The sequence below is a fragment of the Natrix helvetica genome, assembly GCF_964273705.1.
Source record: "Natrix helvetica genome assembly, chromosome: 12".
Classification (NCBI taxonomy): Eukaryota; Metazoa; Chordata; class Lepidosauria; order Squamata; family Natricidae; genus Natrix; species Natrix helvetica.
Genome location: NC_138556.1, coordinates 20393147 through 20419158, shown reverse-complemented (window position 1 = coordinate 20419158; position 26012 = coordinate 20393147). Strand labels below are relative to the sequence as shown.

Below are 26012 nucleotides of genomic sequence, written 5' to 3'. Positions count from 1 at the left end.
ATATCTTTCCCCTCCTTCCCTCCCCTCCTTCCCTCTCCTCCTCCTCCTCCTCCTCCTCCTCCTCCTCCTCCTCCTCCTCCTCCTCCTCCTCCTCTTCCTCCTCCTCCTCCTCCTCCTCTTCCTCTTCTTCTTCTTCTTCCTTTCCCCCTACCTTTCCCCCACTCCTCCCTCTTTCCTTCCCCTCTCCTGCCTTCCAAACTTCTCCCTCCTCCTCCTCTCCCTTCTAGCCCCAAGGACCCCATAGTCCTCGTCCTCGTCCTCCTCCTCCTCCTCCTCCTCCTCCTCCTCTCCCTTCACCATCTCCCTCCCATGTCTTTCTCCCCATCCAGGCTGGTTTGATGTAACCAGAATGCAGTGGGGCTGAACCCACTCACCTCAATCCTGCCAGTAATGAAACAATTACAGGAGGATTAGAGGCAAATCAGGTAATAACCGGAGTGCCTGGAAACAAGGCATGGAGCTGCTTCAAAGGCTCAGTGGCTTTAATGGGTGAGGATGGCAGAAGCTCCTCTCTGCATGTGCAGAGGCAGCCGGCGCAAGGCTCGCAAGGTCCCTATCCAGCCACAGGCCGCAGGTGAGATGCTGGACTAACCCCAAGCCCAGCATCACCCCGCGTGGTTGATTAGCCAGGAGAGATGGTGGGTTTTAACCTCTGAAGCAGCAAAAGGCGAGAAGAAAATCAACCAGAAGTGTCTTTTTCTCCTCAAATGCAACTGACTGAGAGGAATGGATGGTCAGAAGCCCCACTGGCAGTTGTGAGTTTGGGCAGCCAACATGGTTAAAAGAGCATGGACAGACAGAGATTGGGGGTGGGGGGGGAGAGAGAGGGAGAGAGAGGAAGGAAGGAAAGATAAAGAGAGAGATAAAGAGACAATAGACAGTCAGACACGCAAGATGACAGAGAAAAAGAGAGATAGATAAAATAATCCACCTAGAAGACACAGCACAGCTGAATTTTTTAGCAGGTAGGTAGGAAGGAAATACAGAGAAGTGGAACCTGCAGTTAAATACAGGTGGGCTTTGACTGATAACCAGTCACTTAGCAACCATTCACAGTTATGACGGACCTCCCCGGGGCTACTTATGAACTAGATTCAGTTCGGACAGCTGCTCCCTCTCCGAGGTCCCATTTTTTGGGTGCTCAGCATCCAGCCTGCCTTCCATTTGCAGGATCCTGCAGTCCCACCTCCATGGTTTATGTCCTGTTGGCTAGAAAGTGGCCCAAAACACCACCCATCGGAAGCCATGTATTCGCTTAATGACTGCTGCAGAAAGGTCATAGAACCAGACACGTCATACGTTGAGGTCTACCTGTCTTAGGGTTGGACAGTTTCACAGCCATGCGTGCCGCCTTCACTAATTTCCCCTTAAGCATCCCTCCCCCACTTTAAACTTACTAATTTCTTCTTTTTATGTGTGGCTGGTGCTATTCCACACACACACACACACAGACACACACACACTAAGGAACCACGTTTGCAGAACGAGCTGGGTATTTTACAACAGGGGTCTCCAACCTTGGCAACTTTAAGCCTGGAGGACTTCAACTCCCAGAATTCCCCAGCCAGCAAAGCCTCCAGCCTTAAAGTTGCCAAGGTTGGAGACCCCTGTTGTAGAAAGTAGATCTATTTGGAATGCCAGGCGTTGGCCAGGATGGTATGCCTCGCCTCTTAAGCTGAAGCAGAAATTGGATGGGTGGGCAGAGGCAGGAACTTTATTTCAACAGTGTCACAATATTGCTGTGTACTCCTCAAGACCCCTCGTTTCTCCATGATTGGCGAGAAGAAGAAGAAGAGGAGAGAAAGCACGGATGCTCCTGGCTAAATCAGCTTCGCTTCGCTCGTCTTAACCTTCTGCGACTTGGCAATTAGCACAGACTAAATATTTGGATGTCTTTCATAAGCCAGGAAGGGCTCTCTGGAATCGGCAACTGCGCGGAGGCCCACAAGTGGGGAAAAGCCAGTGGGTTTTGAGGAAGGGAGGAGCTGGAGCAGGGGAGAGGTTGCTGCTCCGAAACGGGAAGGGGGGGGCAGCGATTGGTCTAGAAGGGCTCAGCCACAGCTTCATGCAGAAATATCATTACTCTCCCCAGGATGGATCTTTGCATTCTTTCTCCTTCTTTTTTCTCCCTGCTTTCGCTTCCTTTCCTTCTTGAGTTTCCTCTCCCTGCTCCTCGGTCCGATGACCTCAGGCTCTGAAGGCTGCGGTGCTCAGCCGGGGGCGTTTCGGAGCAACCACTGTGGTTCCTCCTCCTTGTAGTAAGCTCTTCAACAGAAAATTGGCTCTGTGTGTTTGTGTGGGTTTTTTTGTGTGTGTATGTGTAATAATGTTAGCGGAGGTGGGTTCCTACCAGTTCAGCCCAGTTCGGCCAAGCAGGTACTAACTCGGCCGGACACGCACCCGAACCGGTTCTATCCTCAGCGGCGCCATCTTGATTTTCTGTTCTGCGCATGGGCAGAACAATCTTCATTGCAAAAATCTATTTCTTTTCCTTTTCTAGTGTGGTGCGCGATGCGTGCACAGACCTTTTTAGGTGCAAAATATATTGCCTGCCGAACCGGACATAACGCCAACAGCAATCCACCCCTGCCTGTTAGTATCCGTGTCTCTTATCAAAAGCAAAGGGACCCGGTGGGGTGGGTTTGGGCCGGTTCAGACTGGTTTGTGCGAACCGGTTCGCTCCAACAATCAGCTAGGCCTGCCCTATACTGCCCTATATCTTCTCAGCTGATTTGCGCAGCAGAGCGGATGGCTGCTCCTCAGCTGCATTACTCCCCAGCAGTAACACAGAAGGTAAGTATTCCTAAAACCGCACATGAGCACACCCAGCACACCATTATCAAACCAGTTGTTAAACCAGCAGGAACCACAACAGCCAGAAGATTTAACAGAATCTCATATTACCTATATTGTACTTTGTGTTCTAACTTTTAACTACTATGTCTTAATTTATTTTATCTGTGTCTTATCCCTCTCTCCTAATACTTCTATTACATCACTGTTTTAGGTTTCCTTATTTCTTATTTCCATCCTCTAACCATTTGTACCATTTGTTCCAAGTTAGGTAATATTCTGATTCCTTGTATTTCTTTCATCAGTTTGTTCATCTCTGCACATTCTAAAAATTTTCACCTCATCTTCCTTTGGTAGCTAAGTTACTCTATTGGGGTGGTTGTTTTTCAGGTTGTAGCCTATCACTCCGTGTGTGTGTGTGTGTGTGTGTGTACACAATCTCCCTCTCCTCGGCCGGCCGAGCATTTCCCCTTTTGCCTCCTCTTGCAGAGAGCGGAGTAACAAGGAGTTTCCCCTTGGGTTAATCAGCATTGCTGGGTTTCGACAGAAAGGTCACTTGGCTTCTTGGCTCGTGACTCAAGGCCTCTGAGCAGATGGGGACCGTGTGAGTTGGGGGTGGGGGGCTCCAAAGCCCTCTCCCTCTTGCATAGACTATGCATCTAGGAGTAACAGAGTTGGAAGGGACCTTGGAGGTCTTCTAGTCCAACCCCCTGCTCAAGCAGGAAACCCTACACCGTTTCAGACAAGTGGCTATCCAACATCTTCTTAAAGACTTCCAGTGTTGGGGCATTCACAACTTCTGGAGGCAACTTCTGTTCCACTGATTAATTGTTTCTCCTCAATTTCTCCTCAATTCTAAGGTTGCTCCTCTCCTTGATTAGTTTCTACCCATTGCTTCATGTTCTGACCTCAGATGCTTTGGAGAATAGCTTGACCCCCCCTCTTCTTTGGGGCAGCCCCCGAGATATTGTAACACCTCTATCATGTCCCCTTGGTTCTTCTTTTCATTAAACTAGTGGTCATCTCCTTGTGGTCTTAGACAGGAGAAGAAATGGGCTTCTTGGATCAGGGATGGGGCTTGCAAAGAGCTGTCACTGCTGACCCCCTTTGCAGGGGTCCCCAGCCCCTTTGATGCCACCAGGGCCCTGGAAAGCTTCCCTTCCTCTTCATCCTTCCTGCGGATCGGATCGCAAGCAGTCAGCCGTAGATAGAAAAGGAGCAAAAGAGACCTCAGGCTTTGAACTTTGGCTTGGCAGAGGGGGTCTTCAGGGTGCGAGAACCCCCCTGCAGCTTCGGTTGAGTTAATTAGAGCAGCCGCCTCCACAGATTCTTAAGAGGGAGTCAGCCAGCGCTGCGTCTCATGGTCCATTGGCCCAAGAAATATTGATTTAAATCCTCTGGGCTTTGCCAGAATGGATGGCGCATCGGAGAGAGAAGAGCCTGGGAACTCGGCTGCCCTCTCCCACTTCAAGAGTCATGCTAGGGTTCCGGTTCCGGCGGCGGCGGCGACGGGCAGCTCTTTGCCCGCTCCGGCTCCCCGGTGGGCTTCCCCACTCCTTGGGGGGCACAGGACACCCCGCAGAGGGGTCCTGCCGGAGGGGCGGCATCGCGGAGGTCTCCTGCAGCGGCGGCAGCCGGCGGGAGCTCTCTCGCGCGCCCAAGGCACCGGGGAGCAAGCTCGGAGGGCGCATCGCGTTTCCACGCCTCGCGCCTCGCTACAAGCCGACTGGAGAATGCTACAATTGAAGGAAGCAGCTGCGGTGCGGTGAGGTTGCCTCTCTCTTCATCCCTTACTTTGCATGAAGATTTGATTCAGCTTTTAAAACTTTAAAATAACTTTCGGAGCATTTTGGAGGTGCGGCTGGAGGGAGGGGGGTTTTCCCCCCCCCCTTGGACAAGCGGCAAGAAACAATTTTGCTCTCAGCCCCCGGGGAAGGAGGAGGGGGGAGAGCCAACGAATGAAGCCTCACTTAGGCTGAGATGATTTTCTTTTCAATTTAATTTTACATATTACAATGATTTGAGGACTTTTGGAACTTTTTAAAACTTTGTTACGCCTCTGTGCCCAAAACTGGCAGGGCAAGATGGCACACTTCCGTTGTCTTTATGAACTCTGAAACCTGACTCCACCTTTAAAATTCAGGCTTCCGGTCTTTGTCTCCGTGTCTCCCAGAGGAACCTCTTGTGGATTGGTATTTTTTTAACCTTCCAGGGGAAATTTTCTATCTATTGCCAGACTTATTGGAGAGATTCTCTTCTGCCTGGTTATTCTGCTCCCGGATTCACCTGGCTACCCTTCTTTTCTAACTGCTTACTTCATATTTGGACTGAACTTTTAACGTTATAAAGGATGGCATCTAAAAGACCCCCTCCTGGAAAACCTGGCTTTGCCACTTCTGCTCCAACATCCGCAACATCCAGTCCAGCCACACAGTCAAAGATAACAGAACTGATGCAACATAAGACTACAGAGATGGACTTTCAACAAATGCTTCAACAAATTCTACAGGGCCAGGAGGAAATCAAGAAACAGTTAAGGGAAATGAAAGATGAAATTAAAGAAAATCAAGCCCAAATATATAAGAACTCACAAAGACTGAATCTTGTGGAAGGGGGGGTGGAGGAGGTGAGGGGGGGGGGTGGAAGCTGTGCAGAAAGGGAACAAAGATCTTGACATCCAACAGATGAAATTAGAATTTGAGAGAATGTCCTATTATCTTAGATTTCAAAATGTTATAGAAGAAGATGGGGAAAATATAAGGGACATCATGACAAACATTCTGGCTGACTATACACACAAAGAAAAACAACAGATGGGGTGGGATATAGATCTGGTTTATAGAGTGAACTCAGCTTATGCTAGAACACACAATGTACCCAGGGAGGTTCACATTAAATTCCTTAGAAAAACCACAAGAGATGAAATTCTGGGTGTACAAAGGGGGCAAGCATTGACATATCATGATATGGAGATAACCATTCTGAAGCAGATCCCTAAGAAGATTAGAGAAAAAAGAAAAAATTATTCGCAATTAGCGAATAAATTATACCAGAAAGGGGTGTGGTTTAGATGGTTGATGCCTGAAGGTATGCTGATATTCTGGGAGGAGACAAGAATCAGAATTAATTCACCCATAGAGGCGCAGGCCTTTATGGAAAAAAACAAAACACTCCTAGAGAAACCACCAGACACCACAAAGGACACGCAGGACACGGGAGGGGCCAGAGCGCTGCCAGTGGAGGGAGATGGGGCAATAGCAAGAAGACTCAGATCACAGAAATAAATATGAAAATCATATTATTATAAATTGACCGAAAGTGAAAATGGAATTATATTTGGATTTTATATTGTAATGTTTAATTTGATTGAATTTAATAATAGAACTAATATGCTGATTATAATCAATTATATACTAATGCATTATATATAAATGTACGCTATGGGTATGGAGGGAGGGGGGCCTCGCACACTTTGCAACTGCCAAAATTTGTATACCTGTCCATTTACCCTTTTCCCTATAAATTTTGAAAAACCAATAAAATTTTATTACAAACAAAAGAGTCATGCTAGGAAAACGGACTGGCACTCTGCTCCCCCTCCCTCCTCCCCCAATTTCTGGGCTCTCCAATAGCAGGCCATGGGTGGCTTTTAGGGGTCTCCCCAGGCTATGGTCAACAAAGCCAAGTGTCATAGTTGCAGCCATCTTTTCTTTTGGATCTTTGGCCTGCCACACTTTCTATTATTCTACTATGCCTTTTCTATTGTGGGAAAATGGAAGGGGGGATTGTACGGAGTTAGATGATATAAAGCCATAACAAGATTCTTTCTAAAAAGCCAAGGTCATCCTTTGTCTTTGCACCTCTGCACCTCACCGGAACTGGATGGGTGAAAGCTGCCAGCATGGCAGTGGGAGATTGGACCATGTGATGGACTTGTGGGGGTGGGGGCAAGATTTTGAACTTTCAGCTGGGTGGGGAAAACCGGGAAGCTTTCAGATTCGGGTTTTCCCAGATGTGCCAACATGTCTCTCTTCATAAATTGGAACTTTGAGGAATCCTTTGCCTCGGACTCTGATTGACTTTCGGATGCTATTTGGAACCCTGACACCAAGATGGCAGCTGTCATGGAGCTCCAGTTGCATCATTGAGGCCAACATCTTGACTATCTTGACCATAATATGCAGAGACTTTCTCCTTCTCTGCTGAGTGAGACCCACTAGCCAGCCCTGGTGGCTAGAGAATTCTGGGAGTTGAAGTCCACAAGTCTTTGAAGTCTAAGGTTGGACATCCGAGGGCTAGAGTGGAACACCCTGGCCAACCTACTTCCTGTCACATCTATGGGTCTTTAACCTCCAAAACTCCCCCGAAAGGATAGAATAGCTGGGGATGATGGGTCTTGCCATCCAGAAGCTGCTCTGTTCAGAAGATCTGGACTCAAGGGGACTATTAGGAGAAGGAGGAATCTTAGCATTAAAACCTGTGAATGATCTTTCAATAACTATTTTAAAACTGAGCTATAAATATTGGAAGCCGCCACTTCCTGATCTCACCGATGTTGTTTTTTAAAAAAATAATATGGAAACATATTCCAAGCCTGTCAAACACTTGTCAGTTCAATCTCGTTTAGGTTCCGTAACAAACAGTCACTCATTCTATTTTGTTGAGTTTGAATTAGTTTTCCTCTTGGGTTTTTCTCTCTCTCTTTTTAAACATTTCCCCCCCTTCCACTAAGTGCTGTTTTTTTTTTAAGCAACGCTCTTCAGGGAATTCTCCTCCTGAAGATTTTTCAGGGAAAGAGCCGTTTGCAGAAATTCAAATCCATTTTTTGCATAAGTGGAGGGTGTGTGCCTCCTTTCCCCCTTCCCCGTCTCTGCTTCACCTTCTTTTCAGTTGATTCACATCTGACCCGAGCCATAAGCTCTTCCCTGGGAGAAGGAGCGAGAAGTTAAAACTTCATGGGCTTCTGAAAAATTTAAAAGGGAGGTAATCTCTAATGCCTTAAGTGCTGCAGTTGAAAGGGCTTTCTGAAACCCTCTGCAGAATCAGAGGCAAACCCAGTGCCACATGGCAGGCAAAAATAGGAATTGTGCAAAGGAATAGCTCCTGGTTTGGGGGGGGGGGTCTAAAAGCGTATAAAATGTAAGGCTGGCAGTTGGGGGGGGAGGGGCTTTCTCCATCAATTCGGCTCCCTGCCTCGCCTCTTCGATTCTTGGAGTCACCCATCACTTCAAAGGAAAACCTCTTTGAAGCCCAGGTGGCATGAAATGATGTCTCTCAGATGGTGGACCTTGGGGTGGGGGGCTCTGGAGGGCTACCCACCTGGCAGTGCTTCCTGCATCAACCCTGGTGGTTTGCTAGTTCTCTGCCCAAGAAGGAAACCACAAGGAGGCATCTCAAGAGGATTTATGGGTGGATTCAAAGGACTTAATGTTGTGAATGCCCCAACACTGGAAGTCTTTAAGAAGATGTTGGAGAGCCATTTGTCTGAAACGGTATAGGGTTTCCTGCCTAGGCAGGGGGTTGGACTAGAAGACCTCCAAGGTCCCTTCCAACTCTGCTATTGTATTGTATAATGTGAACAATCTGGGAATTTGGCCCACTGTTCGTTCTCCCGAATGGAAAATGAATTCATATTGGGAATTGGCTACGAATCTCTTTCGAAAGCTCATGCTCCGAGTTCCCAAACTTGTTTTTCAAAAGTGGACACTATAATTGGTTTTTCAAAATTAAAAGAGCCGGTTTCTAACTTTGAAAGAAGCCTCTTTCTTCTATACACACATATTACAGCTGTATTATTATTTATGTCAATACAGCTGTATTATTATAACATAAATTTGTATTATTTTGTGTTCCTCAGCATGTCTACATTTGCAATGTTTACTACTACAACCTCATTCCCTTTGACTTAATGCATCCCTCTGACTTAAGACAAATATGATAACCCTTAAACTTACCTTGTCTTCAATACGTGGCACCAACTCTACTCCCTGCCCAGCCAAGTCATGAAGACTGGGTCTGTTTCACTCTGGTTATTTGCTTTTAATGAGCCCGGGCTGCAACTTGTAGTGAATGAATTGTAATTTCCCTTTTGGTGGGAATCCATTCATTCCTTCTGAATGAAACCTCTTTACATTAGTGAAACCGAAGGGGTATGCGTGGGGAGGCTGACTCTCCAAGGAAAAAGAAAGATTTGTAATTCACAGCACAACCGGGATTCTCGCTATCAAATCTTTCCAGTTGCTTGTTGACATGCTAAAAATCAGACTTGGGCTTACACTGCATCCGAGGCACCTTCTGACCTCCCAAATTTTTAACCGGAGTTCTTCCCAGGGCACGGAGGGGGCCAGAAGTCAGAGACTAAGAACCTGTGCTGGTAAAGATGGTCCTGTTCCTTCCTTGGCATCTCTAAATAGTCAGAAATTCCTATAGTTAGCCTGGGCTGATTTGGAGAAACTGAGCAGGATTCAACCAGGTTGGATTGTGGTTGGGAGATGCCAGAGCTGCAGGTAGGAAGGAGAAGTCAAAGGACATCCCATAGGAAGCCAGCTGCCCCAAAGATCTGGAACCTGGCAAGGTCTTCTCCACTGGTCTGTTGAGATCCTACTTCTGGGGTCTATTGTGGTTGGGGTCTATTGTGGTTCTGTTACCTGTAAAAGTGCCACTTAATTTATCCTTGGCTGCAACTACCTTTAAGGCTAATGAGAGAGTCTCGTTGCTTTGCTAACAAAGTTCCTTTTCTCTTCCTCCTAGGCATTTCCGTAACGAAGAAGACGCACACATGTAAGTAAGCCTCTCCTTCTCATCATTTTGACTTTGCTGGGGGAGGGGGACACACCACCTGTCCTGATGGGGTTGTCTGCCTTGGGTTGAGACCCCTCCCAAATCAAGAAACAGATGGGAGGCTGAACAGGGAAAGGGTTGTTTTAAAATCGATGGTGCTTCAGAGGGGACCCCACGCTTGGGAAAAATAGAAGAGGATGATGTCCAGGTAGATACAGGCCTCGGCGAAGTCGTCTTCTTGTTGAAATATTCTCTCTGAAACAGAATTTTGTCTTGACGGGGGGGGGGGGGTTGACAAGAATGGAACGCAAAGGCCAGAAAATTTAAGGAGTCTAAACAGCTGGTTAGAAACTGAGTCAGGCTGGATAAATGGTTTCCCAAAGGAGGGAAAGCTGCTTTTAAAAAAAAAAAATTGGCTTCTGGAATCATATTCCATTGTTCATATCTGCTGCATCTTCATCTTTTACCAGCCTGAAGGCTTTTTCAGTGGATTGCTTTATTCTTCTAAGGTGAGTTTGCTTAGAAACCAGGTGACGCTTGCTGTTCGCTGCAGGAAGCATGAACATCCTTAAATAATCTTCTAGTCCTCGTGATTCCACAGAGACTCTTGGAAACGTGATAGTGAGTTCAAGTTTCTGAGGTTGCGAATAAAGTTAAACTGAATCCAAAAGAGATTGTCTTTGGGTCCCCCACTTCCACCCTGGCATCCTACCTTTGCAGGGCTACCAAAATGGGGGCTTCTCTCATTGTTTCCCATGGACGCCCTCCCCCCCTCGGTAGTTGCATAAAAGTCCTGCACGGCACCTGCAGGCGTGTGGTTTCCCTCGGTTGGTGTGTCCCTCACATGGCCTCTTCTCTAGAAAACCTCAAGGGGTTGGAATTGGTCCTCTCCAGGGGTCTTCCAGAGAAGAGGCCTTGTGAGGGACACGCCAACCGAGGGAAACCACATGCCTGCAGGAGTTTGAGGTGCAATTCATCCGTAGATATGACATCCAACCCAAGTCTGTTGGGAAGAGCGTTGCCTTTGTGAGATGCCCAGAAACGTCTATGACAGAAGGACCATCATATTCTCCATTGTCCTTTGGGTGTCCATCAAAGACTGGCCTTTTAAGGGTATTCTTCTTGTTATGGCCGATGAACAAATCACGCTGGTCATAGAGGACATTTTCGTGTGCGTGGGGGGGGGGGTCACGCACACAAGCTCTTTGTTAAGCTTCATGGAAGTCTAGGAGAAAGAAATTTCCCAAGGAAGACCTACATTCCCCTCCTAGGCAGAAGAATGAGCTCTTATTTTGCATTCCGAGTGTGAAGTCAAGGCCGGGTTTTGATTATTTTTTTTTAGAGAGTGAGAGGAACGGAGAAAGAGAAAAAAAGAGAGAGAAGGAAGGAAGGAGGGGGAGGAGAGAGAGAAAGAGAGAAAAAGGGAGAAAAAGAGAGGAAAGAGAGAGAGAGAAGAAAGGAGAAAGAAAGAAATAGAAAGAAAGAAAAGGAAGGAAGGAAGGAGAAGGAGGGGGAAGGAGAGAGAGAGGAAGGGAGAAAGAAAGAGGAAAAAGAGAAGGGAGGAAGGAAGGAAAGAAGGAGAAAGAAAGAAAGAAAGAAGGAAAGAGAAAGAAGGAAGGAAGGGAGGGAGGAAGGGAGAGGGAGGGGGAAGGAGAGAGAGAGAGAGAGGGAGAGAGGGAGAGAGGGAGAGAGAGAGAGAACGGTGAACTTTCCCATATAATAGTTTGTGGTGGGTGCTGTTGGCACTGAAGCCCCCAGAGAGAAGGAGGAGGCTGAATCCTGTCCCCCGAGGCCAGAGAAAGCGCTGGTGGTCCCTTGTGTGTTTCTGCCTAATAGCCTAACCGGGCAGCCCGGGGGTCCCTCGGGGGCCTTCCCTGCAAGAGCTCTCCCTCTCTTGGCTTCGATGGCTTATTAAAAATGATTTTATAATGAAGTTGCCTCAAATAGCAGCAAGTTTCTGCTTTGTCCTTGAAGCATTCTTTGCCCTGCTAAGACAACTCCTCCTCGGCTCTGGTTTTCCACGGGAGCCTTTTTTGCTTGGTTTAAACTTTCTTTCTTTTTTTAACCAACTGCTAGATTACGATTGATTCTTCTCCCCCTCGGTGGGAGGGGAGGAACACCTGTTCCCCACCAGCTGCTTGGAACCCTTCAAATTCCTCAAGCAGCCATTAAGGGAGAAAGGCAGCCGTTTGTTTTCCACACGCTACTTGTCCATCAGTCAGGTGGATATTTTCTCTGACTGACAAGGAAGGTTCTCCTTTCCGCCCCTGATGGTGGCCAGGCCTTGCTGAGCAAAGCGTGGAAGAGAGGTTGGACCTTGGCAACTTGAAGATGGGTGGATGTCAGCTCCCAAAATTCCTTCTGGGAAGTTCAAATCCAGAATTCATCCCCATGGTTGGCTGGGGAATTCTGGGATTTGGAGTCCACCCAACTTCAAGCGGATGAGGTTGAGGAATATTGAGGTTGACAGCTGACTTCCTGGAGTCATGGATGCTCCATCCCTGAACATAAACATCCATTGGTCTGGGACAGGATGTCCTGGACAGGATTCTTTAAAATGTTATATTCTGTACAGAAGATGCAGAATGGAAACAAGTGGATCCATTCTCTAGGCCCATGTTGGTTAACCTTAACAACTTGAAGATGGATGGACTTCAACTCCCAGAATTCTGAGAGTGAAAGTTTACCCATCTTCAAGTTGGCGAAACATTGGATTAGGCACAGTGGTGGAATTCCATTTTTTTTATTACCGGTTCTGTGGGCGTGGATTGGTGGGCGTGGTATGGCTTGGTGGGCATGGCATAGTGGGCGTGGCAGGGGAAGGATACTACAAAATCCCCATTCCCTCTCCATTCTGGGGCCAACCAGAGGCAGCATTTGCAGGGTCTCCAAACTACTCAAAATTTCCCCTACCGGTTCTCTGAATTACTCAAAATTTCCACTACCGGTTCTCCAGAACCTGTCAGAACCTGCTGGATTTCACCCCTGGTTAGACAGTTGGACAGAGCTAGGACTTTGGACAGGTCAACCTCTTTTCACCCAGTGGAGAAGACTCTCTTTTAGCATGAAGACTTTCTTGGATTCTGCATGGCTTGTTCAGGACCACAGTTCTTTTTTGGGAGAGCTTGAAGGAATGAAGCTGGTTCTGTCCCTGAGATGAGAGAGCTGGTGCTGGAAAGCTGCAACATGCAAGTAGGACTTTGTCCTTAATCTGTAAGAGCATCCTCTCTCTGACAAAGAAGGCCTCCTGTCAGTGGATGAGGAAGCGTTGAGATGCCTTCAAGATGGAGTTCCTTGATTCTGGTGACCACTGTCTCTTTCTTTTTGGCAGCTCTTGGGAAAAGTTATTTATTTTATCTCTTAATGCTTCCCTTATTAAACTAGATCTGTCAGTGGAGGAGATGCCAGAAACTTCCCCCAGAACAAAGAGATAGATTTCCTGTCCCAAATCTTAACAACTTTCAGTCCCTGCTGCATTCGAAACCTACTTTGGGCTCTTTGCAGAAGACTCTTGAAATTGGAAATGGTAATTTGGGGTGGTGATGGATGTGTTGGCGGTAGCCTTCTTCTTCTTAGGGCCTCATCAGGAGATCTTTAACTCACTATGGAAGCAGGGTTAATTAATAAATGGATCAACCATTCCAAGCAGCTTATCCGGGAGTGGAAATTATGTATAACCAATGATGGAAATTTCCATTTGAGCAACTGACCTCAAACCTTCATTGGGTTTTATAGGGAGAGCTGCAGAAGGGAAGAGTGGATGCAATGGGGCCCCCAAATGAGTTTTTTTATAGGGCATTTCTGACCCAATTAAGACTTGGCTTTGTCATCTCCTCCCTTGTGTTATATTTGCCATTCAGGAATCCCTGCATCCTTATCAGGGTGGCTTCAGAAGATACAAACACACATGTATCAATTTCACACATCATATTGTCAGCATACATTAAAAAAAAAGCAACCCACAAATGTGCCACTGGGGATCCTGGGTGGGCCTTCCTTGAAGCTTTCACCCCCAACTCCAGAGCTCTTTGGGAAGCTGTCCTGTGCGAACATCTTGCCTTCCTCTCCCGGCTGCAGAAACTGTAGTTAATGACAGCCGTCTACCAACTGACAAGTTTAATGGTCCATAAAAATCCCAGCCCTTGGGGTGTCACTGGATGTTTATTGTTACACAAAGCCCAGGAGTAGATTTGTCACTTTCAGACTGAGGTGCCCTGAATGGGCCCTGTTCAAGCGGAGGAGAAGGGCAGCGCCAGCGGCTTCCGGAGGACAGGAGGGGCTCTCAGGAAGCTCTGGATCCAACCTAGAGGAGCTGGGCTTCAGGATCCTATGGGGGAGGGCCCCCCAACCCTGGCTGTCTTCAGTGCCCCAGGGACAAGGCATGCCTCTCTTGGAAAACTGGTCCTTGGTCACCCTTTCTTCTTCCCATCTTCTAAATGCCAAAGCCAGCAGTTATTGCATCTTCCCTTGAAGGATTGGTCTGCCCACCTCGGTTGTCCTTTGTCCCAGCTTTGGTTCCTTCTCCAGATCCTGGCCAGTCTCACACTCAATTATCCCAGATGCCAATCTAGGAGATGGTGGTTAGCAGACCTCACAACAGCCTAGACACACCTGGTTAGCACGTCAGAGTGGCTGCTTTCCACCATCGGCAGTTGTCTCCATGCCATTCCTCACCAAGAATGCCCTCCAGGGCAGATCTTCACCTCTCCCAATTAATGGTGACGCTCCTCGCACACCACCCACATGAGAAAGTCTTGGAGCCTTTTCATCTCTTAACCAGGGTGACCTCATTTTTCTCTAGGCTTTTTGGGAGGGGGGGAAAGGAAATCCATCAATGTATATGGGGCAACGGGTGATTTTTATTACTTTAGCACAGGGGTGTCCAAACTTGGGAGCTTTGAGACTTGTGGACATGGCTGGCTGGGGAATTCTGGGAGTTGAAGTCCACAAGTCTTAAAGTTCCCAAGTTTGGACACCCCTGCTCCAGCAGAATGTCCAGAATGCTTCGGGCAGTGTATGGTTCTGCTTTGGCCAGCCTGATGCTTCCAAACCAAATAATTTATTTGAAGCTGATATGTGGACTAGACATCCTCCAGATTCATATTTGATCTGCTACAGAGGTTAAAGCCAATCTAAAATTAGGGAGAAATTCCCGAACAGAGAGAACAATTAATCGGATGAAGAGACGTGTAAGACCGAAGGTCATTTCGATAGACCTTCCATCAGGCGCTGTGTGTGGGCACCTCAAGAGTTGCTGAACATGCTTTCCAGTGGTTTAGGATGGGCCTTCCTTTAATGTGCCTCACACATTATATAAACTAGCAAAACCAGAACAGAGAATGCAAAGCAACAGCAGCAATGATTTATTCCCGGGCCTTGGACTACGCAGGCACGCATGCACACAAAGCTTTGACTACGCTTGAGTTAAGGCGATTGTCACCCAGGGAGAGGGCTTTGGGGTCCCATGCGGAAGGGTCTTCTGCTTCTCTCCTGAGCCCAAATGGAAGGGCAGCAACAGGTGATCAGGTTAATCTACCCTAGACAGATCCCCAAGCTTTTTTCTCCCTCAAAGTTTTTCATTTTTAATATAACTTTACACATATTACGGAAACAAAGCGTTGACTGGAATGTCCCTTCTACGTCCTCTCATTTACATCATCAATTTTACATCATAACTTGGTTTTCACTTTCAGCCAAATTATTTTCTTCCCTTATTTTCCATTTTTTATACTTATTTTTTCTTAGTACATAAACAATATTTTCAATTGCCCTTTCAGAAATTGCACCATATTTCTCTCTTGGTCTACTTTACTATAAACAATATATGTCCTCTAACTGCGTTTTGACATAGAAAGCATTTCTTTCCATTTTTTCTACAATTAACAATTATACTTTCTTTATTTCTTAATTAGTTGCATAACAATACCAATCATATTACTATTCCCTTTAATCTACTAATACAACTCTTTTTCCCCTTTCTTCCTCTTTTATCCATTTTCTCTTGGGCTCCCACGAATTCCACTTTTGGTCATTTTTTTTCTTCTCCCCCTTTCTCCTAACTTCTTCTTCTTCTTCTTGTTTTTATGGTTGTAGTATCTTTTCTTCGGAGTATTCATTTTTATTATTCTGGCACCTCTCCTACCCCAGAGTTTTCCCCGTTCTCCTCCCTTCCTTACTATCTTGTGGTTTCTTTTTGGGGGAGATCCCCAAGCTGGACTCTGTGAGACGTTATTCAGTGGTCCAAACTCCGACTCAAATCAGATTCCAACCTAGTAAGGAGCATCGCTGTGCAAACCAGTGGAATCCAGAGTGGAATGGGAAGGAGCTGCCCAAGAGTTCCAGATTGAGCAAAATAATGATTTCATAAAACTTATTTCCCACCACATATTTCAGGTGAATCTCACTTGGCACCATCTCTAGCCCTAGGCTAATCAAAGGACCCAATCCACACCTCCCTGGGAAACAGCCTCTTCCATAATTCATAAGCAGGGAGTGATGGGAGTTGTAATCCATACCCCGGGGAGCATCAGATGGAGGGGAGGCTGCACCGGGCTGCTCTCCTGTGAAACCTACCCCCCCATTTTATTTATTTATTTATTTCTCTGTATTAAATTTCTAGGCCACCCTCTTTTTCCTATGACGTGACTCTGGGTAGCTTTTTCCTTACAGATCCTCTCTAAAGTTGCTCAGGTTTTTGCTGAGATGCTTCCAAATTCTCCCTCTAAATTCTCATTTTTGCAAACTTGGGAATTGCCTGGAAGAACTTGTGGTCCCTTTCGTCTGGGCCAGGATTCAGGGACATTTGCTGGCTTCAAACCCCAGCTGCTAGAAGCGGGGAAAGAGGGGAGGAGAATCCTTTCAGGAACTGGCATTAAGAGGGAGACATAAACCTTCCATCAGTTACCTCACCAAGAACCCCAGACAGACAGTCCTGAGAGTGAAATAAGACACGGTGGAAAATCAGCTCCAGAAGGAAACCCACGATGTCAGGATTGGATTCCGGGGCCGGGCACACCCTCCTCTCGCGATGCCCTCCCCAAAATAGATGCATTAGCTTATGTAAACTTGGCAATATGCGATCGGTAAACATGCACCAACTTACTCATGCTGGCTGCATGAAACATAGTCACACATATGGCTGGAATTTGGAGTTTGGTTCCCCCACCTTTTATTTAAAGAGGAAACCTAAATAGCCACGGCATATTTCTCTGTCTCACCATCGGAGGCTCAGCTGGGCACCTGGAACAAGGGCTGGAGTGTGTTTTCTCTGCCCATGGAAAAGCCCTGGCATCAGCTCCCAGGGCTAAACTCGGAGACGGATGTCTCACGTCTTCATGGATTTGGTCTAGAAGCCCCCGACACCAATGCAAACATTTTCTCAAAGGGCTTCCTAAGATGCCAGAAAACAGCTCTGCCAGCGTCTCAGCCCAACAATTAAAAACTATCAACAAGTAAAATTTTAAAAAGAAACAATTCACCTTCGTTAGTCCATCATGGATTCTAATATAAATGGGTGCCAAAATAAATTCTGATTTTATCTCTTGGCGAAAAGCAGTTGCATTTAGAGCCCATCTGAAAGATAAGGAGAAGGAAACATCTGCCTTTTGATGGATGTCAGCTGGAATTTGGGTGCACCCTGGAGAAAATTCTTCCTCCTCTTCCTCCTCCTCATCCTCCTCCCCTTCTTTTCTGGTCTAACTGCCCTCCATCGTTGCCTGGCAGGAAAGCTGCTGGAGCTGGCTTTTTAATTAAGTATAAAATTGACTGAAGTTGAATTTGCCTGGAATTGGGGAAGAAATAGTGATTCTTTCTTTTTAAAAAATGCATATATAATTCTTTACACTTGTTTGGCAGCAAAGGTGTCTCTTTGCTTGTCAAAGGAAACCACACATCAAGAAGGCTCGGTCCCTCCCCCACCCCACCCCGCTGTGTGTGTAAAACACAAGATGTTGTTTCTGCCTTTGGTTCCTCTTCCCCCCAAGACTGCCACTGTGCTCTGCCCTTCTCGGGGAGCTCTGCTGTGGAGGATGGGTCAGAAACATCTAACCTTGTGCTGGCAAGGATCAGCCCTTCTCTTTCTGCATTTCGCTGGGCATTTGGGGGCCTCCAACTGTTAGGGAACATTGCCTGGCATCTCAGCCTCCGCAAAGTCAGAGCCCCGAAGGAAGTGGGTTTCTGACCTGCCGAGGAGAGGAGAGGACCTGCCACTCGCAAGAACGGTGGGTGCAGGAGGGCACCAGACTGGTTAAGCGTTATTTTTTGCACAGTCTCTTGTCTCTGAAGAAGAGAATCCATGTGACGCAGATGGCACAGAGGATTTCCTGGGGCTTCTGCTTGTCCCCCGGTTTCCGTTTCCCTGCCTCTTTTCTCTGCCCAGGCTGGGCATTTATAGGAGATGTGTTTGCTCATCTAGAAGGAAGGACCCTCAGCAGACCAATCCAGGACCATCTAAGTCAGGGGTCCCCAACCTTGGCAACTTTTAAGACTTGTGGACTTCAACCCCCAGAATCCTTTCATCCTTTGGGAGATGGCTGGCTGGGGAATTCTGGGAGTTGAAGTCCACAAGTCTTAAAGTTGCCAAGGTTGGAGAACCCCTCCTCTAAGGGCAGCTGACTTTAGCAAGAGAAGCATTGGAGCCAAATGAAAAATAAATCCTCTTCAATGGCTTCCTTCCCTCCCTTCTTTGGCAAGCTAAACGAGATGGGGTTTTGCCTCATTTGAGCGAACGTGGCCTCATTTTTAAGACAAATAGATATATAGAAAGACTCTAATCCTTTAGAGTCCACTTGGTTGCTCTGCAGAATGCCACAGGGCTCAAGATGGCCGTATTCAGTGTGAGCTTGTCCTTGGGCCAGTCGCTTTGAGCTAAGACTTAAATCTCTGCTCCAATCGAGGGAGATTTGCTGAAGACTCGCAAGGGCCGTTTTCCTTTCCTTTGAGCAACTATTCGGTTGGCTGAGGGGATGTGAACTGGGGCTCCTAGGAGCAAACCATCCCGTGATCTTCCTAGGCCTCCGTTTGTCTACGACGTGCAAATGTGTCATTCCATCTCGATGTCATGTTTAGCCTTTGGCCTCCCAGAGCATCTGTCCCGATGTGCAACAAGCATATTTATGGCTCTGATGCATGTCAGTCTTAATTGCACAGCCCCACCCACTTAATTTGAAGCTGCTCTGGAGGACGGCAAAACACACACACATACACACACACACCCTTCCAGGCAGCTTCACCCACTCGCTTCTTCACTTACATAACAGGTTCCCAGGCTGTTGGTTCAGCAGCGCGAAGGTCAAGGCGTGTCTTCTATTCTCGGTTTTATTGATCGGCTGTTCCTCCCCCCCCTCCCCCCAAGAAACCAAACCGGGGTCCAGACGGATGTGAAACTCCCCACATTAATTTGCATGAAGAGAGGCGCGCTTTGAAATAACGATTGGGATTTCAAAGGAGAACGTGTAGGAAGGTGGTAGGAATGGGATGAGAGAGAGAGGTGGAAGGGGGGGGGAGCAGATCAGATCCCAGCTTCCAATGGAATCAATGAAGAACTTCACAACCCTCCAGCCTTTCCCCAGAGTTCCTGGCGGAGAGGAACATTTACAAATACACAAAGGTCAAGAGAGCCTTCGCTGCCTTCTTGCCTATGGTGGGCATTGGCCACACACAGCATGCCTGGGGTCAATCAGAGTTGGGAGGAGCTAAGTAAATGGAGGGAGTTTGATTGAGAAAGTCTGCTCTGAGCTCTCCCCCCCCTCCCCCCATGTCTGTCTGTCTGTCTGTCTGTCTGTCTGTCTGTCTGTCTACCTACCTACCTACCTACCTACCTATCTATCTATCTATCTATCTATCATCTATCTATCAGCCATGGTGGCGCAGTGGTTAGAGTGCAGTACTGCAGGCTCCTTCTGCTGCCTGCCAGCTGCTGCAATTTGGCAGTTCGAATCTCGCCAGGCTCCAGGTTGACTCAGCCTTCCATCTTTCCGAGGTGGGTAAAATGAGGACCCAGATTGTTGGGGGCAAGAGGCTGACTCTGTAAAGCGCTTAGAGAGGGCTGGAAAAGCACTGTGAAGCAGCATATAAATCTATTGTTATTGCTATCTGTCTGTCTGTCTGTCTGTCTCCATTTGTCTGATCTATCTTCTGGTCTAATCTTCATGATTGTTGGCTCTTGGTCCGTTGACCGATTCCACGACCAAGCAGCCGACCGGGCCTTCCCTCGTGTGACCTGAGATTTTGCTTCTCCTAATTCCTCTGAAAGCCAGAAGCCACCAAGACCACAGATTGCCCAAGTGTTACGTGTTCCTTGCTAAATGGTGTCACTTCGTTCCGGGTACAGAATGTTCTAGTTCTTCGGCTGGATCCCTGTGGAAAACCTCTTTTCTGTATCCTGCTTTTAAACCTGACCCTCATATTTCACGGCAGGAAATATGTCATAATCTTTCACTCAGGTTTGACAACTGACAAGCCTTTGAGTAGCCTCCTCAACTGTAATTTGAAACTGAGCTGAAACCATCGAGAATGAAGTCTTGGCGTGACACACATGGCTGAAACCTTCTGGCCAGCAGTGGAAGGTGGAAGCGAACAGGTTTCCAGCCACAACACAATACAAAGGTGCAATGAAGCATATCTGGATGTCCACAGGCCTGGAAGCGCATTTCACTAAACTGGGATCCTTCCAGATAACCCCAATCCTAACCCCAATAAATCTCATCATTCCACCCATTGTGGTTTTAATTAGGAAACTAAAGCAGCAGAGAACCTCAAGGTGGCTGAAGCTGAGAAGGTCAACTCGTCTTCAAGCAGCCAAGGTTGAGAAACCCTTGCGTAGAGCTTCCATTTTCTTTTCACCCATTTCCACCACCACCACCCCCATCTCAACCCATTGAATATCCTTCCAGAGAAAGGTCCCTTCACCAGGAGCAAAGCACCTGCAACTGCTCAAAGCATGTCAACATTGATGAATGCCATTCAGTAAAAGCGGCCTCTGAATGTAAGCTGTAAACCCATTATTGACATGTAGTGTGGTTGACAGAAATGTCAATAGCAATCAAAAGAGTATTTCATAACACAGGGATACATAAGAAATAGATTATTTTGCTTGACTGGATGGAAAGGCCGCCGTATCACCTTGCTAACCAAACCACCTTTTGCGTTGTGTTTTTTTTTCTTTTCTTTTTGCAAGCTGCAGAACTTCACATAAATGGGAATAAATCGATACCTCTGAACGGGGCTGCTGTGGAGATTCAGAAGAACAGCCAAAGATGCATTAAGATCAGCTCTTTGTCTAGCCAGCTCCTTGTGTTCACTTGCATAAATGAATCAAGGCAAATTATACTCAGCATGACGCGCGAATCCCATCTTTGCTTCTATCCATAGTTATGTGTTAACTGAGAGCTGCCCATGTTTATTCTCTTCCTTTTATTAATTTTTAGTTCATAGCAGTTGTTATTGCTTTTCTTTAAATTATCCCTGCATGGGGCATGCCTCCTCACTGTCCATCGGTCTGTCTGATGTCCTTGCAAGATTGGCCCTCATCTGCTTTCTTCCCTTCAACGCTCCCTGTTCCCAGCTACCTTGCATTCTCACACCTGCTGTTGGCCACTGTTTCTTCCTTGGTTGTGTTTGGAGGTGTCTGTAGTTTTCTGGGGTAACCAGGACAGAAAAACATTGGCTCAGTTGTCCTCCATTGTTAGAGAAGGCTGGGGAATGAGGACAGACCTTCAGCTGTTGTTCACCATTGAAATGAGCGACCCCACCAGAGTGGGTTTCTTGGATGCCCAATCTAACAGCAGCCCACTCTTCATTTTGTTGGAAGATTAGACTTCCTGCTTTTGCCAGACTTCCCATGTTGTGGTGCGTGAGAGTTTGGAAGGGATGCTTCCAAGCAGCTGTTGTATTGTCTCCTTGAAATAATGGTGGCATTGCTATCTTTTAAATATATGTTTGTGATGTTACTTCTGCGTTGAACGATTATTGTCATAATCCGTCTGCTCCACCAGAAATCAACCCTAATTACCAGTTTCTCTTTGTCTGGGTTGGAAACAAATATAAGATCGGTAATCATTTAAAGTTGTGGATCTTAAGGTTAAATATTTGACAATCAGACACCGGCTTAATGGAGCATGAGATTGTTCAAACTCATGGCCTGGCATGACTTGAACTGTCATCAGAAGAGACTAACCATGGTCTGCCCTGCCTTACAACACATTAGGCCATCTTTCCTTTCTTCGTGAGATGGAAGCGTGTTGACGTGTGTATCAAAATTTCAGAAAGCTGTAGCCCCAAAGTATTATCCCTGTAGAAGTAACTGTAGGCTCCTACTGATATCAGGAAGACCTTAATGTAAACCCACCTTGAGATATGCAGATGTTACCCTGTTCCTGGTGAGAATAAAAAGAGAACATTTAGAGAACAGGCGCAAGGCACATTTGATCCGAGCACAGGGCTGAGTCAAGTAAGCCAAAATATGTCCTTAGCAATGCAGAAACTTCCTCTAGATCTGGGTGGTTGTTTGCTTCTTTCCTTGCTTCTGCCTTGAAATGTGGTTTTAATTATGGGTTTATCTTGGAGTGCCAGGGAGTTACATAAAGGGCCACGATGGTTGGTTTTCTTTTCCTTTCTCTTTCTCTTTCCTCATCCCCTGGCCAAGGATCCTTCCTGTTGTCTGTCTTTCCCCCACCGATATTAATGGCTTTTGATTCAGAGTAAAATCAATCCTGATCACCTAACGACCCATTTACAGTAACCATCACATCGCTTCATGACAGAAATTCCGGTCCCAATTGTTGTCGTAAGACAAGGACCATCTCCCTGCAGGATCTTGTATGCAGCATCGCAGAGTCTAAAACGCAACGGACGGCTTTCGCTCTTATTAGGAGAGGTTGTACAAGCTGACACCCCTGTGCACCTGTGCCCGCTTGATATGCGACACGCACAAGGAAGAAAAGTGGGGAGGAATTGGCCACGGAGACGAAAAGGTGTTAAGACTTTCTCACAATTAGTTTCGCACTTTGCCTTGGCCTTTGCTTTCTGTCTCGATGCTCCAGTTCCTTTTTCAAGAAGGGAGAAATGAACAAAGGAAGATAGGATACATGCACAGAGAGAGGGACCCGTTTTAGAGCAGGAAGCCCCCTCCTCTGACGAGGGGTCTCTGCTTAATGGCGGTTGAATGCTGCAGTCCTTTTAAACCTACCTACACACTTGCAAGGTGCCTTAAGACCAAATCAGCCTAGGAATGTGGAATATCAATGGTTCTGGCCACGGAGGGTCCACAGAATGAATTTCTACCTTCGGGAACATTTGGGGCCTTTTCTGTGAATATCCCACACTGAGAAGGCAAAACTTACAGCCCTTTTGCATCTGGAGATTGACAAAGAACATTGGCCATCAATTAGAGGGAGAAGCGGCTTTGTGGATATTGTGACATCCTTGTGGCTTGTTCTGATCCCCGTGGCTTGACTCCAGGCTGTAACCAAAGATCTTGGAAGCACTTTTGACATGCTCTTGGCCCTCTCTCCTCTCTCTTTTCCAAGGCAGGCAGATTGGGTTGAGGGATTGTCAGACCGACCGCCTGGGACTTGGTGCATCTGCCAGAGCTGTGGTGCCTGGGAAGAATAGCTGCATGGAGTTTGTAGTCCAGAAGGAGCCTTCTTCTGTAGCCCCTCCCTCCGTGCTACCCCCACCCCTTCCAAAGCCAGCTGTCTTCCAGGCATATTTTAACACACTGTTTGTATACATTTCTGGCTTCTAGCAATCCCGTTGAAATGATCTCCTGCTTTTTTCCCATCTAGAAAGAAGGGAGCGAAGAAACTCTGTTTTGCTGAGACAGACAAATTGCCACGGAATTCAGTTTGGTGGGTTTCCTGCCCACCCACTCCCCTGCTCCTTCCTCCTGCCGCTTTTCATTTCTGCTCCATTCGGTAAACCCCGGCCCAGCAGAAAATGCCATTTCTGTCGAGCGACATGATCCACAGTTCATTCAAGTCCCAAAGTCCTAATTATTGCTTCTGTCTGTCAAAATGTACCCAAACACAACAACCACGAATTGTGTGAACAGGCTGAGCTGGGCACAGAAGGTTTGTGGGGTGTTTGTGTGTGTGTGTCTGCCTTCCCTTCTCCGGTTCCAAAAGCTGGAGGGCTGCTCCTGATCAGCGGCAGGGTGGGGTTTCCATGGGGGTCTCTTGGTCTGCGCCAACAGACGCGACTCAGTCAATAATCTGGAGGTTCCCCCCCCCCAAGACATAATAAGGAACGTGGAGATACAAAGCTCATTTTCATCTTTTTCTGTTTCTTCAGTTGATGTGGTGTGGACGTTAAGTGAGTCACGTCCAATTTTATGACCTTTTTTCCCTGCTAAGGTTGTTAAACAAATCTGGTTCCCCCCCATTGGTTTTACTTGAAAGCCGGCAGTCAGGAGACCCCAGGGGGCTGCAGCTGCCCTTAAGGGTCATGTGAAGCCCGGCCATAAGCCACGGGCACTCGGACGCTTGGCCTTTTTTAGGGCAAAGTATGTGGGGGCCACCCAGGTGCCTCCCTCGCTCCATTCAGGTGGCTCCGGCAGGATCCACTCTGTGTCCGTTTGTGTCCCGACCCCCTTGGGACCCGAAATGGCCAAAGAGGGAGGGGAAGGAAGCGGGGTTCCCGGAGCCCCTCCCTCCCAGTTTGCCCTGCTGCGGGGTCCCAAGGGAGGGGGCATGGGCAGCCCCCCCTCTGTCCCCTCGCCCGCCCTGGCACAGCAGCGCAGCAGCCCCCGCGCCCCTCCCGCCTCGGCTGCAGAGGGAGGGAGGGAGGGGAGGCTGCGGGCAGGCGGGGCGGCGCGGCGGCGGCGAGCGAGGGGCGGCCCGGCGGGGCTCCGGGCGGTCACATGGCGCCTCAGCTGGGCCGCGGCGCGCAGGAGGCGGAGGCTGTCGTTGCCTCCGCCGCCACCGCCGCTGCCAGGGCCGGTCGCGTTGCCTGGCGGGCGCCTGCCGCGGAGGAGCCGGAGCCGCCGCAGCCCCGCCGAATGATGTGCTTGGTCAGCGCCGGGATGAAAGGTGAGCGCCACCCCCGGACTCCCCTCGCCGAGCCCGGCCTGCCGCTCTGGCCCCGGCCGGCCTGCGGAGGGCTGGGCAGGGGCGGCAGCGGCTCGGTCCCAACCCGCTTGGCCGCAGCGCCGGCCCGGCTCCCCGGGCTCAGGGCAGAGCGGGCGGCGGGGCGTTGCGGGCGAGGGTCCCGGCCCGGCCTTGGGGGTCTCCCGGGAGGAGGAGCCGCGGTCGGTGCCCGGGCGGCAGCCAGACTTTGCCCCTCCGCGGGGAGAGCCACGCGTGTTGGGGCTCCGGCAGCCCGCTCCGAATGGCGCCCGGGCTTCTTCCCTGCGCCAACTACCCTTCCGGAGCGGGGCGAGTCCGGGACCCCGTTGACCTGCGGGGAAACCGGAGTCGTCTTGGAGAATTGGGGCGCGGGGCTTGGGGGGTGTCTTTCTGCGCCTGAAGAGCCGCGAGTCTCCCCTTTGCAGGGCAACGTGGACAAAGCCTCAAGTAACGCCTCGCTGCTTAGTACTTCAAGACCCCCCCGCTGCCCCCCCCCCATAGCGCTGCCAAGTTTCCAGTCCGCTCCCCTCCTCTTGCTGGTGGAGTCCGCCGGGGTTGAGCAATGGCCCGTTGGGCGTGGAGCGTTGGGTGTTGTTGTTGTTGTTTACGGTGCTGCAAAAGATGATCCTGAGAGTCCAGCCTGAGAGAGAAGTTGCGTGTTGGTTTCATGAGCTCCGGGAGAGGCTTGACTGGCCCCCGGCTTTGGCTGCCGTGGAGTTTGCCAGCCGAATTCCTCCGCAGTTTTCACTTTCCGCAACCCCCTAAGTTCCCCTGGCTCGAGAAGCGTCGTTTAATTGGGCTAATAGAGTTGTTAAATGGCTTCCGTGGCATGAAGCGGATTTGGCACTAACTTCCCTTCCTTAAACCGTGGCCAGATGCAGGGAAACCGGGGCAGAAACCCTGCTGACTTCCTTTGGGAAAGGGGGGTCCTGAGCATTTGCTTTAGGACAACAGCTTCGGCACCCCAAGGCTGCTCACCAATGATGGTGGGGAGCTTGGAGCCTCCCTGCAGTAGAGAAACTCATCCTGCCCAAAGGCAAGGCAGGCTGAGCTCTGGGTTGTGGAGAAGCCCAGTCCAGAGGCACAGAAATCTCTCTAAAGCCAGTGCATGGAACCCGTTATGGGCAGCAGCTTCCCAGAGCCTTGTTCCTGCATGAAAGGAATGGGCACGGGGTGCCAGTTAAGTTGGTTAGGTGGTTTAACGTCCCGGAGAGCATCAAACCAGAGAGGAGCCTGGGTTTAAATGGGAGCTGGCTGGTGAGGGTTGGGTGATTGTCAAGTCCCACAAAATGATTTTGTGCGATATGGTCTCTGACACGTTGCTTTAGGCTGGGTTTGTCATATCACATTTAGGTCTTAATCTTCCCATCTCTAGTC

The 26012-nt window shown here is 48.4% G+C and overlaps 1 protein-coding gene across 3 annotated transcripts in view; it reads left to right on the top strand.

Moving 5' to 3' along the window:
- Positions 1–683: 683 nt before the first annotated feature.
- Positions 684–26012, top strand: part of RORA (RAR related orphan receptor A) — a 62766-nt gene continuing 37437 nt past the window's right edge. For 2 of the 3 annotated variants that reach the window (XM_081965146.1, XM_081965144.1), the window contains exons 1-2: positions 684–755; positions 9544–9573. In XM_081965146.1, coding sequence (XP_081821272.1) covers positions 731–755; positions 9544–9573 — 55 coding nt within the window. In that variant the 5' untranslated portion in view covers positions 684–730. Of the gene's footprint in view, positions 756–9543; positions 9574–24475; positions 24600–26012 lie in introns of those variants that run through there. The other variant, XM_081965145.1, reaches the window with a different exon arrangement.